The 14,783-nt window shown below is 44.8% G+C and overlaps 1 protein-coding gene across 1 annotated transcript in view; it reads right to left on the minus strand.

Moving 5' to 3' along the window:
• Window positions 1-14,747, minus strand: part of RTN3 (reticulon 3) — a 41,102-nt gene extending 26,355 nt beyond the window's left edge. Inside the window, exons 1-2 of the mRNA XM_079957528.1 lie at window positions 14,209-14,747; window positions 906-956 (exon numbers count right to left, since the gene is read on the minus strand). Coding sequence (XP_079813654.1) covers window positions 906-956; window positions 14,209-14,320 — 163 coding nt within the window. The 5' untranslated portion in view covers window positions 14,321-14,747. The remainder of the gene's footprint in view (window positions 1-905; window positions 957-14,208) is intronic.
• Between the last annotated feature and the right edge of the window lie 36 nt (window positions 14,748-14,783).

Raw genomic sequence — 14,783 nt, forward strand, 5'->3', positions numbered from 1 at the left:
ACAGCAATTTTCCAAACTTTGTACCACTACAGGCCACCAACCTGTCTGCAAAGTACATACTGGAGAATCTTCTATGGGAGCCATTGTGCACTGTAAAGATTCTGGGGCATGATCTGTCAAGCGTACCATACTTACAGGGCACCGGGCAGGTCCGTTGGACCTCACTGCCCCCCTTGTGACATATGTAACCAAGTGCATGCTCAATTCTCCCTTACAGCCACACATCACATGGTAAGATTGTTAAGCACAGCCAAGCTGGACTTCAGGAAGTTGCCAACTACTATTGCTGACCACTCAGAGGTACCTCTTGAGTACCCTAGAGCAGAGTTTGAAAACCAGTAGCCTAGGATGCAATACTATCCAACAAGACAACTACATAAGGGTATGGCTGTTCTGTTGATTATCATTAACTTGAGCAAAGGAGATTTATTTTGTGAGACATGTCACAACGCCTTGGAGAGGCCTACTGGAGCCATACTGAGATTGTAGTTCCTTTCTAAACTTGAACTCCTGAAACTTCACGATCTGAAGAAGTTTTCGATCTAAACTTTTGCGCCTTCACAGATGGGGCAACCAAGCCCCCACTCTCCCTGAAAGATATATTGTTTCACTGAACAATAATCCATGTACTTTTAGCAAATATGGTGGTTTCAAGACTGCACCTTTAACACAGACAGGAGTTTAACGCTACAGCTTGCTAGAAATAGTAATGGGAAGGTAGACACTAAATACCGTATACTAGGCCATGAACAAAGCTCTGTTGACTATAACCAACAAGCTGTTATGGAGCTAGCTAGAGGATGTGTGGGATAATTGAAAGAGATGAACCTTATCCTGCTCCCAGTTACAGCCTCTTTTGCAACATTTTTCTTTTAGCAGGGGTACAAGAAAAATGACAGACTTGCCTTGTGAGGTCGAAAAGAGAGAGACAGGCTGAGAGGAAGAAACAAAGGAATCTGAAAGGAAAATACATAGGATGAGACTTGATGACCTTGGAAAGGAGGAAAAAACAAACATTACAGCAGCTTTGTAGTTCCAGATGTCTCAGCTGTACCTGGGCCACAGGAGAGGGGCTGAGGAAAGATCAGCAGCTACTCACTCACCTGGCTGCAAAGTTTTATGAAGTTTCTACGACAGCAAAGCCAAACTGAAGGATATTATCCATCTGCTTAAGAAGGGAAAAGGATAACCTCGTCACACGACAATACCTACAACACACTTTTTTCCTTCTGATTTTTCTTTTTCTTGCTTGAAATGCCAGGAAAATAACAGGTAAGTAACAACCAACTAACTAGACTTCAGGGTAATTGGAAGGCTTTTGGCAACTGCTTAAATGAGACTTTAGAGAGAAAACTGGTCAACCCCATTTTACACAGAGGCCACAGCCTCACATGTACAGAGCTAAGGGCAGCCAATGTGGCCCCTGTCCGAGTCTGTTTACTAGATCATTTCCTGCAGCTCCCAAAGTTGCGTACCTGGATGCAGCAGGAATGACAAAATTAGCTTCACCGTGCCAGCTTTCCTGCACTGGCTTTCAATGCAAAGTTAGTAAGAAATGAATTCAACTTCCTTATAAAAATAGGTAGAGGAATTTTGCCAGGCCACTGAAACCCATCTGAACCCTTACTCAAACTCTTTCTAAAACACACAATACATATCAAAACATACTATCAGTTATGCTACCAGAATCTGCAGTCAAGAGCCTCAAAACGCACCCCTCACTTACTGCTGATTCTTCTCTCTCCAATCATGTCACACCCTTTGCTGTCAGTTTGCTTTCTGTGCTTCTCACACCTCCACTCACAGCCAGCATCTAACCAGAAAACAGCTCCGTTGCCCAAGCCCAACATCCCCTTCTTGCTGGGAAAGACAGAAATGTTTACGTATTAGAGTTCTTTATGCCAAGCCATGATTCACATCTGCCTTCCCCAACCTAGTGCCCTCCAGATGTTCTGAACTCCCAACTCTTATTAACCCTAGCCATTGGCCATGTTGGCTGGACTGATGGGAGCTGGTGAGTTCAGAACATCTATGGGGCACCAGGTTGGGGAAGGCTGGTTTGTACTAACCATAGCTTAGCATCCAAACCATGGTTGAGCTCCACAATTTTACTTGCCAAGTCATGCATTCAGATAGCCCTTGGGCAAGCATAATGAGCGCCAGGCTTCCTAGCAACATCACTGCCAGTGGGGCAGAGGATTCCCACCTGCTCCCCCAGCCCAAAGTTCAGAGGGAGCATGGGATTTGATTTGGCAATATGAGCTTCCCTTTGTCCTTGAGCTCAGAGCTGGAACAGGGAGAGAGAGGCACACATGCATGTATGGGACAGCTGACAAATGCAACCAATCAAAGCAAGCCTCCGTCTTCCCTACTCCAGCTCCAAGCTGGCTTGGAACATGGACACAGACACTCACGAACACACCTGTTTCTGCATTGTGTGGCACTTCCCGCCCTTCTAACTGCAAACTGGGAGCTATAGAGAGGGGGCAGGGGCCTTGCGCCTTCTTTAATGCTTTCCATGTGCCTGGGCATGGCTGCTCCCCCCTCAAAGGTTTTCGCCTACCAAAACTGTTTAAATTTGTAGTTTTAGCACACACTATAATTAGCTGCTGCAACAAGTTTTTACAGGACATATGATTTTTGTATTATATATTTTTTTTACTAATTACATTAGCCTTTGTAAGCTTTTTCGTGAAAGGCAGGCTACATACATTTTAATAAATATAATCTATGGCCAACAAGGATATGTGTTACAAGGGTTGTATCCAAAGAAGCCGTTGAAATCCATGATCATCAATAACAAGTTCATTGATTTCAACTGGTTTACTCTGAGTAGGGTTTAATCGGATGCATCCCAAAGTATCTGAAAGTTCAGTTTCTAACACACATACATTTTAATAAATATAATCTATGGCCAACAAGGATATGTGTTACAAGGGTTGTATCCAAAGAAGCCGTTGAAATCCATGATCATCAATAACAAGTTCATTGATTTCAACTGGTTTACTCTGAGTAGGGTTTAATCGGATGCATCCCAAAGTATCTGAAAGTTCAGTTTCTAACACACATCTTTGAGAAGTGATTGTCTCTCATGGACTACAGTACATGAAACTTGAGGTTCAGTGTGGAATTGCCAAAAAGGATTGCAACCCATATCTAAGGAATCTCACATTCTGCAGTCTGCTTAAGGCTAGAACTATGGCCTGGAAACTCTACATGACAAAACCAGTTTATCCACTCTATCACAGACCTTGGTAGATGACTCATATTTTCCAGAGTAACTGTACAGAAAAGAGAGAGAACAAGCTTGAAAACCTGACATGCCAGGCTGGGAACTGGTATTGGCAATAATTCCTTAGGGGGAAAAAGAAAGGGAGGAGGCTCTCGCCAGTTGCTTCTCATGCTTATCCCTGCCCAAACACCCCTCTGCAAGGGGAAAATTTCAATACCGGAGCTTATTTAGCAACAATGAACAGCAGCTCTATGCAGACCATAGATGACAAGTTACAATTTGCACCAGGGGTCTCCCTCTTTTAAAAGAGATGCATTGTGAAGCAACTGGCAAATGCATTCCCTAGCTACAGCCCGATGTTGTGCAGGAGAGAACAAGGCTCAGGGTGGGGGAAGAGATGCACTGGTAGAATAAATGAATGAAAATCCCCTGGCCCCCCTTATCAATCACCCCTCCGTTCCCAGCTGTTCTGCCAATAGGGCTATTTAGTGTCATTTGCCCACAGGATTAAGCTTTCAAAGGAATCTTTATTTTGATTTATCAGACCTTGCAAGAGGCTTGCGTGCACAGCCAGAGCGTAATTGCAGAGTTCTAGATGGTTCTTTGTGGAGGCCTTTCTGAGGCAGCCTGAGCGGATCCCAAGCTGGGATTTGCATTGAGAAAAAGCAACTGTGCTGAAAAACCATGGAAACAATATCGTGTGTTTTTTTAAAAAAACACACCACAACACCAAAACAATGAACAAAGCATTTTTCTACCTATGACAAGACAGACCTTGACAGAGAACAGCGCAAGGCAAAACAGGTCAAGTTACAGACATATTCCTTATCATTCTTTCATATTTGTACCATGTCTTTCTACTCAGCGGAGGCCCCCCCCAAAAGAACTACAAAGATCTAAAGCATCTAATAAAACATTTAAATAATCCGAGCACAGACCAATGCAGTAAGCTTGAAAAGCACAAGCAACCCCAAGCTTTAACGCCATTCCCAAAGCATATGGTCAGTTTTTCTGAATGTCCAGGGCTGTGTTTAAAGACCACAAAATGGTCTGAAAACCATTTTAAGATTTATTGACTGTCATCAAGATATTAACCTCCTTAAAAAAAGGTTGAATCTTCATTAAAAGTGCAAATTACTACTAGTGGGCAGTAGTTAGCCTTTGTACAGCTATCAAGTCCAGCATTTATCTCATTAGTGTTCAAATTGCTTCTTACGTCGTCTCAGTAGTCTTTACAACCTCCACCAAGTAGACCAGGATTAAATCCTCACTGTAGACAGAGTCGGTGAGGAGGCTGAAAAAATAGCTTGTCAAGGTACATCTAGGGTATTTGTGGCTGCGGCATCACAACTCACACCTCTTGGCCACTAACTCTCCCCTCACCAATTTACAACCCCCCCCCCCAGCTTACTTTTGTTTCGTTTTCACATATTTATTTTCCTCCGGAATCTCATAACTAGTTTTTTCTGGTTTAAGAAACATTTGCTACTTGCAGAGTTCAAGTTAACAAACAGGACCACAATGCAATTGATTCCCTCCCAGAAAAAATATATCCCTTAGATGTAGTAGTAATAATACTAATGTAATACCACTTAATTGAAAGTAAAACAAAATTACGGAAAATAAGCACTGTAGCAGAACACATCTCAACGGACATAGCTCCCCAAAGGCATGGCAAAAGAGAAATGCCTTCACTTTCCACTGGGGGGAAAATGACAGGACAGGACAACCATAACAAATGACCATGACACACTGGAGCCACAACTGAGGAAGCCATGCTTCTTGTGGAAGCTGATCTGCCATTCATATGAGTCTGTACTTTTACCACAGCATCACTCAGAACTGGAGGAGATTCACATGGGAGAAGACATACCCCAAGGCCCAGCTGTAAAGGTAAAGGTAAAGGTACCCCTGCCCGTACGGGCCAGTCTTGACAGACTCTGGGGTTGTGCGCCCATCTCACTTAAGAGGCCAGGGGCCAGCGCTGTCCGGAGACACTTCCGGGTCACGTGGCCAGCGTGACATCGCTGCTCTGGCGAGCCAGAGCCGCACACGGAAACGCCGTTTACCTTCCCGCTGGTAAGCGGTCCCTATTTATCTACTTGCACCCGGAGGTGCTTTCGAACTGCTAGGTTGGCAGGCGCTGGGACCGAGCAGCGGGAGCGCACCCCGCCGCAGGGATTCGAACCGCCGACCTTTCGATCGGCAAGCCCTAGGCGCTGAGGCTTTAACCCACAGCACCACCTGCGTCCCATAGCAGATAGCTGTAGGCGCTATCTAAACAACAAAGCTGGGTTATAAACAAGAATCCTTAAACCATTGGTCTTCAAATAAATGGTGGCTCTGGATCTGCTGGTGAGTCATGCTAGGCCTCTCATGATCCTCACAAGTGGGCAGCAAATAGTCACAGCAGGCCTCTGAGGGTGTTAGCAAAGCCTGCACAACTCAGAATAGCTCTGCTGGACAGCTACTTGAGGATGTGATGGAGGCAGTAAATAGGGTGCATATAAATGTGTAAATAAGGCAAATCAATCACATGTTGGTGGTAAGATTCATGTAGTCTTATGACAAGGCTGCCACCAAAATAATAATGTCAGAGAAATGTACACCTATTATTTCAGGGGCCATCAATGTGGCAGAAGTCTTCTCTGCTACCCACAGAATCTTCTCTGCTTGATGAAATTAGGAAAATTTTACATCTCCTCCCTGAACATTCAACTTTAATTTTAAAGCAGTCTCTAGTTCTTTTGTTTGGGGAGGGGGGGGACCCTGCAGGCAGAATTCTACCCAAATGCTCAGTAAGAAGCTGCCCTGTTCCCACCCACCAGCGTTCTGGCCAACGGGTGTCGAGTTCTTGGGGTAATTGAGAAGCACCTGGAATTTACTGTTTATACAAATGCATAGCTATAAGCATAACAGGCTACCTATATTTAGTTTCCAGCTGTGCTGCACTGATACTTCCCCACCCCATTTCACTGCAACATTCCTGGCTAGAGGCCTGGCCGTAGGAAGTTTGTGCTTGGTACAGATTCACATCATGGAACGTATACCAAACCACCTCCCTCCCTTCATTTCACATCAATTGAAGATTGAGTAATGATGACCTTTAGAAGTACCACTCCCAGGTATATCACTGGGGATCACTTCATTAAGAAGCATGATTGTAGCTTTTCTTTTTAAAAAATAGAAATAAAGCTTGAAGCAGCTACAGAGAAGCAGCTCAGATTTTGATCTGAGCACTGTCTCTCACTTTTTTCTTTTTTTAAAAAAACCCCTTTCTTTTACTCTCCTAAAAATTATGCTGGACATGCTTTGGGTGGGGAGGAAGAGGGAGAAAGACAGGTACTAGTCTTAGACTTGCCTTCTTCCACTTCCCAGCTGACACAACAGCAGCTCATGCGTGTTGGAAAAGAGTACAAGAGCACCCCATCTCCCCAATGTGGCTTCTCCTATCAAAATCTATATGTGGTAGGAAAAGATGCTGCGAGATGGGATTGCACCATGTCTGTTTCATGAGCACCAGAGACCTGTTCAGTAAAAAAAAAAAAAAGAAGCGTTAAGGCCATCCCAGCTGAAGCAACAGCGGCCTGCACATAAGGGGTGGATCACAGGAAAGAGCTGCATGTTATGATGGCTGGTGTGGGTGCGTGTTGCTGGGACAAAGCTGGAAGGCTGCCTAGAGCTGCCTTTGTGCAGAAGCACAGTGTATTCCCAATGCAGAGAAAAAGAGAGAGAGAGAGAGAGAGAGAGATGGGAAAAGCAGGTTGTCAACTTTGCTTCTGTTTAGTGGAAATCACAATTAAGCTGCCTTGCGTAAGAGGAAATGCTTCCAAACAAGGGACATTTCCTAATTGCTTGAGGGACAGTACCCAGACTTCTGGCTAGGAGTGTCAGGCATCTAATGGAGCTGCTTGGAGTCCAGTATTTCTAACCAGTCTCGAATTTAGTTTTCGTAAGAGTCCATACAAACACAACATCAAGCCAAGGTTTTTCACATGGTGGGTTGATCCCAAGTTACCAGCTGCCTAACTGCCATGCAACAAAGTCCGGGCCATTGTGTCATCAAGTTTAAGAGCTTCATGACACATGGATTGCATCAGCTTCAAACCAGAGATGGTCCATATCAACCCCCAATTAAAATATGACTGGAACCAACACTTCCAGTTTCACTGGCCTGCTTTTCCAAGAAGTAGCATCTCTTAGCCCAGAATCACACCATGAATCATCACCTCACCCTAAAACATTAAAAAATTTATAAACTGACTCATGAGCTACCTGGAGCTTTCAAAAAATGATGATTTAGTCCCATAATTTCAGCCAGACAAGTGCTTTTTAAATTAAGGTTCTCAGCAAAATGCATCTCAGGACCACTCTACAAATGGAGCAGAATAAGGCGGTAGGATGGATCGACAAAAGCGCTGCAGGCGGGGATCATTCCTCCCCGCCATGTTCTCCTCTGTTGATTATTTTAAAAAGCAAAAGTGGCATGTCTCCATTAGGGAGCAGGAAGCCAACTGCAGTGGTTGTTGGACTCCAACTCCCATCAGCCCCAGCAAGCGTTGCCAATGGTCAAGGATGATATGAGTTGCAGTGCACCAACACCAGAAGGGCATCACTTGGCTATCTCTAAGAAACAGCATATGTTAGTCCCTAATTCCACTGCCATGGGCAGACGCAGCCCCCAAGCCACCAAATAATTCTGTTTGAGGCAGTTCAGTGTCCCAATGAAAGAATCAAGACAACAGACCAGTTTAAATATCACAGCCAAGCCATGGTTTTGTCATCATGCACAGACTTTGGGCTTTCGTTCTCCCTCCTCCACTCACCTGCCGAAATCCCCTCCCTCCCTTGAGCAACCAAAATCTGGAACTTGAGTTCAAACTGTGCTTTCTTTCTAATTCCAGTTCTGGAAGCAAACTATGATTGACTCAAAGCAAGAAGGAAAGAAGGCAAGTGGAGCATGCAAGGGAAGAAGACAGAGCCAAGGGGTCCACCGTTTGCTCACAAGGGCCTATCCGTGGCTTGGCTACATTGAACCCAGACCTCTGAAACCATAATCTCTCTCCTAATGAGGTCCACTAAGTTTGCAATCCAAAGCTGGGGGAAAAAAGATTCAAGTACAACAGTGTCCCAGGACCAAATTGCCTTGAAATGGGTAACTATGCAAGTATTTCAATTGTTCACCAGAACACACACGCAGAGATCAATATCTTATTCATAACTATCCCAAATGCAAAGCAAGTGTGCTGCATAATTTATTATTATTATTAGTTATGAAGGAGAATGGATGCAGCTCTCTGACTGCATCTCAGCCCAGCCAAATGCATCTCAGAGAGTAAATGGATGCATTTCTTTTTCTCTTGCAATATCCTTTGGGGCTCTGGCTCCACAACAGCAAAAGGATCCCAGGCTTTCTTAGCTATTCTGCAATGCAGCACCTGCAAGACTACTTTTTTTAATGCATTAGTGCACAATTCTCCAACCCGATGCCCTCCAGTTGCTGTTGCACTCCAACCCCCAACAGTCATAGCTAGCATGGCTTCCAGTCAGGTATGATGGGAGCTGAAATACAACAAAATGTACCATTTCAGGAAGGCAAAAAAGAAGAAGTACTGATCCAACAGGGAAGGGGTGCCATGATCCACATTAGGGTTTTAACCCAACATTCTAAGTACAATTTTCTTGCAGGGCAGAGAGGTATCAGATTGGGACCTGAGAGACCAAGATTCAAATCCCCACTCAGCCTTGAAATCACTGGGCAACCTTAGGCCAGGCACTCACCTTGAGCCCATGGAAGAAAGGTGAGATATGAATTAAACACACAAACAAACAATGGGCAAGAGTAAATGCTGCTGCACAAGACAAGCACAACAGCAGAACCATACACAGCCATGACCCTGGATGCCAAGCGGCCACCTCAATATTTTGGAAAGCAAATCCAAGGTTTCAAGAACAGGTTCTGTTAACTCAGCACACCACCCTCACAATTCTGAGATAGTGAGAATTAAGGAAATGAAATCACCATGATCTGGCCATTTTTTACCTTCTAGTCACAACTAAGGTAAGCATGTTAAAGTAGGGCTGCCATATGTCCGGATTCCAAAGGCGGAATTAATGTCAGGAGGGAATTTCTGAAAGGTGGCGCTTTGTCCTGGATCTCAGGCAAGTCAATCGAAAAAGTTCAACATTTGGGGTGTCCTGGTTTTTACTTTTTGAAATATGGCAACCCAAGTTAATGAGAGGAGCTCTCGGCCCTCCTGCAAGGTAGGACCATTCTGAGGGAGAGAGTGTTGTACCCTGTCATAGTGACTCAGCAGATGAATGTCTGAAGAGCCCAGTTCTTTTAGTCAGTTAAGTCTATTAAATTCCTTAAGATGCCTTTTTCTAAAAAAAAAAGATTGAAGACCATAATACAACCAATTTGGATCTGCAATTCTCTTGCTAGTGATTATAAATTAGCCATCCTCTTCAATATTGAGAGGCAGAAAATGGCTTTAGAAAGAGGTACAGGAAATCGTGTTTCCTTTTCTTCACTGCATCAAAACTACTCCATTATGGTTTGCAATGTTGTAAAATAAAGCCCACAAAGTTACTAGCCTGCTAAAAAATGTTTTACAAAAATAATAATCCTAGCCTGCTGATGCCTGGCAAAAGAGAAAGTGTGCCATTTCTATGCTGGGCCCAGAAGAGGGACAAAGAGCTTTATCCCTCCTCCACTAGCCCACTCACTCACCTGGGTGCAATTTCTGGTTCTGCTTAAATACAAGGCTGATGTATTGTCAAGCTAAAAGATGTGCCCAGTTCTTGTGTCCACATGACAGTGAAAGAACCACAAGCCACAGGCTAAAATGGAGGCCTGGTGGCCAATTTGTGTGTCGTAAACAGATGCAAACAGATTCTTATTTAGAATACTTTGCCCTGCTTCTGCTAGTCATGAAGAAGCACTGCTTAGGGTACTGAGGCATGTTCCTGGTCACTGAGAGTCCTCCCCCACGTGTGTACATGCACCCTTGCACACACAACTTGGCAAAAGCATTGATGACACACCCATCAACTCCATATTTACAGGGTTAGAAACTAGCTCTCTTAAACAGTTCGCAAGCTGTCAGTTTCTATGCCCAGCTCAAAATTAGGAACATAGGCCTTATATCATTGGTCAGTATTGCGTACACTGACCTGGCAGCAGCTCTCCCAGGTTTTGGAGACAGCTCTTTTCCAGCTCTCCCTGGAGATGCCAGGGATTGAATCTGGTGCTTTCTGCATGCATAGCAGGTGCTCTGACACCGAGCTATGGCCTTTCTTCAGTCAGGTCTTGCACAACATTTCTGTGGAACACATGCTGGGGCACTGCTAACAGAGTCAAAATTGAATAGTTTTGATTGTTGAATTTTAAAGTTACAATTAACTGGTTAAAATGGCTCTGCAGAGAGGTTTAAGAAGCTGACCTCTGGTTCAAGTACATTGGAACTTGCGAGTCCTCAGCAATAATACCACCTATCATTTATAGGGCTTTGTGTGTGTTCAAAGTGCTGCCCATTCATTGTGGTACAAGAGCATCTGCTGCGTGTCCGGCTGATAAGGCACAAAGACTACACAGAGATACACATTCACATGTACATATAGTTAACATTCTTCTTGTTTAACATGTTAAGCCTGAATCTTGTAAGACGATGCAGATAGCACTACTCTGCATCTGTGGGGGAGTCGGGCATGTGCACGGCAGCAGATGAAGTCCACACCTTGCTCTGTATTAAGTGAGGTGACCTTGAATCTCATACATGTCCTGAGCACCTTACAGCCTTATGCCTGTAGCCTCATCTCTACTAAAAAAGGCTCAGCTTCCATGATGGAGACTGATGCTCATTGATCTGGAGAAGGACTGGCGGTGAAAGGCCTGATTCTAGAGACAGCTGGTTTTGGTTTGCAGGAGCGGCGTCTGAGGAACTGTTAAACTTGAGTGGCACAAAGATCAGACCACGGACAAGGAAACAGTTATATGGTTGGCAAGGATCAACAACATCCCTTCCCCATCTGGCATTAAGTCATACATCATACGTGTTTGCCTAATGGTCAGTCACAAGACAATGGACTACTGGATGCAATATAGCTGCCATTTGACCTTGACTCTACAAGGAAGACTATGCATGAAAGGAACTGCTCTTTCCTGAGCAAGCAGCCACAATCCAGACATCTCAAGACAAGACTGACAGATTAGAGACGTAAAAATATACAGAGAATATATACAGAGAAAGACGGCATCTTGACTGAAACATTGGCACTACAAGAACTGCCGCATACCAGACGCTACTAATATGCCCATGCAAGGGAAGGAGCGTGGTCAGGAATTTCAAAACAAAACCCACAAAGGGGTGGTTTTTTTTTAAAGTCAGCTAACCCCCAGCTGGGCCACTTGATGAGGCAGAGCTATTGTTAGATGGGGTGCATTGTAAGACTCAGCCTTTTAAAGCATTGTCACTTGGGCCTGTGTTTTCCACCCTCAGTGAAGCATCTGCAGTGCAGTTTGTTGTGGTGGTGGTTTTTTTAAATGAGAATTCCCACCTTTATCTGAAAGCTGCCTTAGAAGATAAGAACCATTTACATCCCAGCCCTCTGAAGCTTATTAGGAGAGGGAGGAGAGGAGCGGTACATATTGCAAAATGTTTTCTGGGGTGCCTCCCTGCCCCCTCTCCAGTTGCCTAAAGCCATCACAAAAGGGAAGATCTGTCATCAAAGCTGCCTTCTCAAAGACAAATAATTAAATGTACACCTCCAAATGTCTCCCACCCACAAAAAACCCAAGGTTACAGTGATTTTTTTCTCAGGTAAGGTTTTAAAATAATTAAGACTGCTTTCCTGCTTCAAGTGGGAGCCAGCAATACAACAAGAGACCTTAGTCAAGACGATGACAGAGCAACTGTAAAGGAAAAAGGCAATGCACCCCCCCTTCAGTTCGATCACTTGCTTGAGGAAAGGGGAGGGGGCAGATTAAGGAAGCAACTAGCCTAGATCCAGAAAAACCCCAGCAAGCCCTCCCCAAAGAAGATAAAAAAGGTTGCTCAATTCTTGGAGCTATGAGACACATTTTGGAGTCTAATCTGACAAACATACAGCAGACAGAAGCTTCCCTCTCACCACCTTCCAGTTGAGACACCACTCCCTTCTCAGCCTCTAGCCCAGCTGGTGTTTTTCAAGTGCTTAGCAAGCAACCACATTTGGAAATGCACTGAAAAGGTACAAAAGCAACATTCAGCCAACCGTAAGTGTATCTGTTCCCCAGTTTGCTACGGAAGAGTGCCCTTAAAACCCAAGCTTTCCTTATCCCATTCAGAATCACCGCCAGTATCAGGGAATGGCCTCCCCAGAGTCTGAAATCCAAACCTTGCCATTGCATCATGCCTGGTAAGGCTGCAAGGCATATGAAATGGTGGATTAGGAAGCAGCAGGTTGCTGAATGGTGGAAGGAATACCACCATTATGTACAAAAGACTATTACATTCAGTTCTCTTTCAGTCACACCCCTATACACAATTACATACCACAAAGGACATACAATTATACAACTCCCAACACCCCATTACCAACCAGCATAACACTCTGGTGTTATGCCTTAGTCTCCTAAGGATTGTCCATAGCACCAACACCACACCCACAATCTTGCTTGCCTTCCACCCCATCCTACCATATTTCCCACACAGTCCTGTTTGCATAGCAATCTTCAGTAACCTCACATTAGCCACAACACATTTTGTATTTGGTGCACCTCTCTGCATTACACGTTCCCAATGGACATAATCCAAAATGGCATTTTCTTCCAGAACAGTTCCTCTTAAACCTTTCAGACACACCCTTGCTCTCCTTAAGTGTAGCCCACTTTGGAGTTCTATTTCAGCTCCATGCTTCATCTTCTACTCACTGATTCTTCTGCAGGGACCATCAAATACCTTTAGTAGGATCGCCATATGTTCACAATACAATATGCAAGCTGCTCTGTAACACAGTACTCTCACTCTCTCAGGCTAAATTTTAAAGGGAGATAAATATTTTTTAAAAAGAGGGAAGAAAAGTGTTTCCTATGCAGTTATAGTCAGTCAGCAGTAGCATCCCACCCCCAAAAACCCAACCATTTCCCACCTTTATAATTATACTTTAATCAGGCCCAATGAAGGGATCAGTGTAACCCACAAATCTATATGACACAATGTGGACTCTTGGCTTGACAAATGTTATTTGGTTCTAGTGAAATATGTTTTTCCAACACAGCTCTCCCCCTCCCCCAAAGCCCCACCTCCTGTCATATAGGCTGGCCATCTTTGTATCCCTCCTTTTAATACACACACACACACACACACACACACAATGAATGAAAATGAGTTAACCTTTGGAAGCCTTCTATGCAAAACACCCACATATTACCAATGGAAATATGCATTAGTCCTAACAGCAGCTGCAAAAAAATAAATGCAAATTTTGATGTCAATAAAGGGACGTTATCCTTACTGAATGCTCTCCTAATAGCAGTTACTTTATATATATAAATATGTATATGCTTATATACAGAAACACACACACACTGGTTTTGTGCAATGCTAAATCTTGTCTACCATATTTCAGACTTACTAAAAAAAATGGCATTCATGAAAGTCAGTACATTAGCCCTGCCTGCATGTTTTATGACAATAAAGTCTATTTTGCTTTCTTTTCTTTTTTCATTCCAGGCAAAGGACTCCCTGTAAGAGCCGATTTACCTGAGTTGGTCTTAATAATAAGAAAACAGGATTCGGAAATGCAATGATTTAAGCGTCTCAGGGAATCCTGGTGCCTTTCAGGGTTTCAAGTTTTTGCTACACCGCCTCCGCCCACCCCTTCCTCCTTCCTCGTGCCTGCAAACCACCCGGCACTTCCCTACGCCAAGCCCCCTCCCCCCCACCAGCTGTTCTTTTCCCCTGCCCACCTCCCTCCCCCCCCCCCCTACTCACCAGCGCAAGGCTGGGGGGAACCTGCCCCCTTGAGGTCTCGGCCTCCGGGCTCCGAGGAGCCACCCCCAGCAGAGGAAGAAATATACGGGGACTGGGTGGCGGGCTCAGCCATTTCGTCGATGGCGGCAGCGGCGAAAGCGACGGGGGGGAAAAGAAACCAGCGACGAGGACCTTAGTTATAAGCGACCGCCCCTCTCAACAGACAGGCGCTGACTGACAAGAACGAGGAGATCAGAACAGACTGCGCAGGTGCGGCAACTGGGCGGCGGGCCGGAGCGCCGCGCAGGCGTACTCCGGAGGGGCGGGTCTGGGAGGTTGCTCTCCGGCGCAGGCGCAGTGAGAAGTCTGGAAGGAAGAGTACTGTATACGATACAGTATATTGTGCCTCCTGCGTCCTCCCGCAGAGTATTTCTGCTCCTCCCTTACGTTGGTATTAGAAGCGGCGGGGAGGGGGCGGCGGATTTTTTTTGAGTGTGAGAGAAAATAGGCGGTTTTTGAGGCTGGTCACTGAACATGCGCATCACGCCCCCTCCCCATTCTCGCGAGCTTTCCAAGTCCGTTTATTACGTTTGTGT

This window comes from Podarcis cretensis, assembly GCF_951804945.1.
Source record: "Podarcis cretensis genome assembly, chromosome: 16".
Classification (NCBI taxonomy): domain Eukaryota; kingdom Metazoa; phylum Chordata; class Lepidosauria; order Squamata; family Lacertidae; genus Podarcis; species Podarcis cretensis.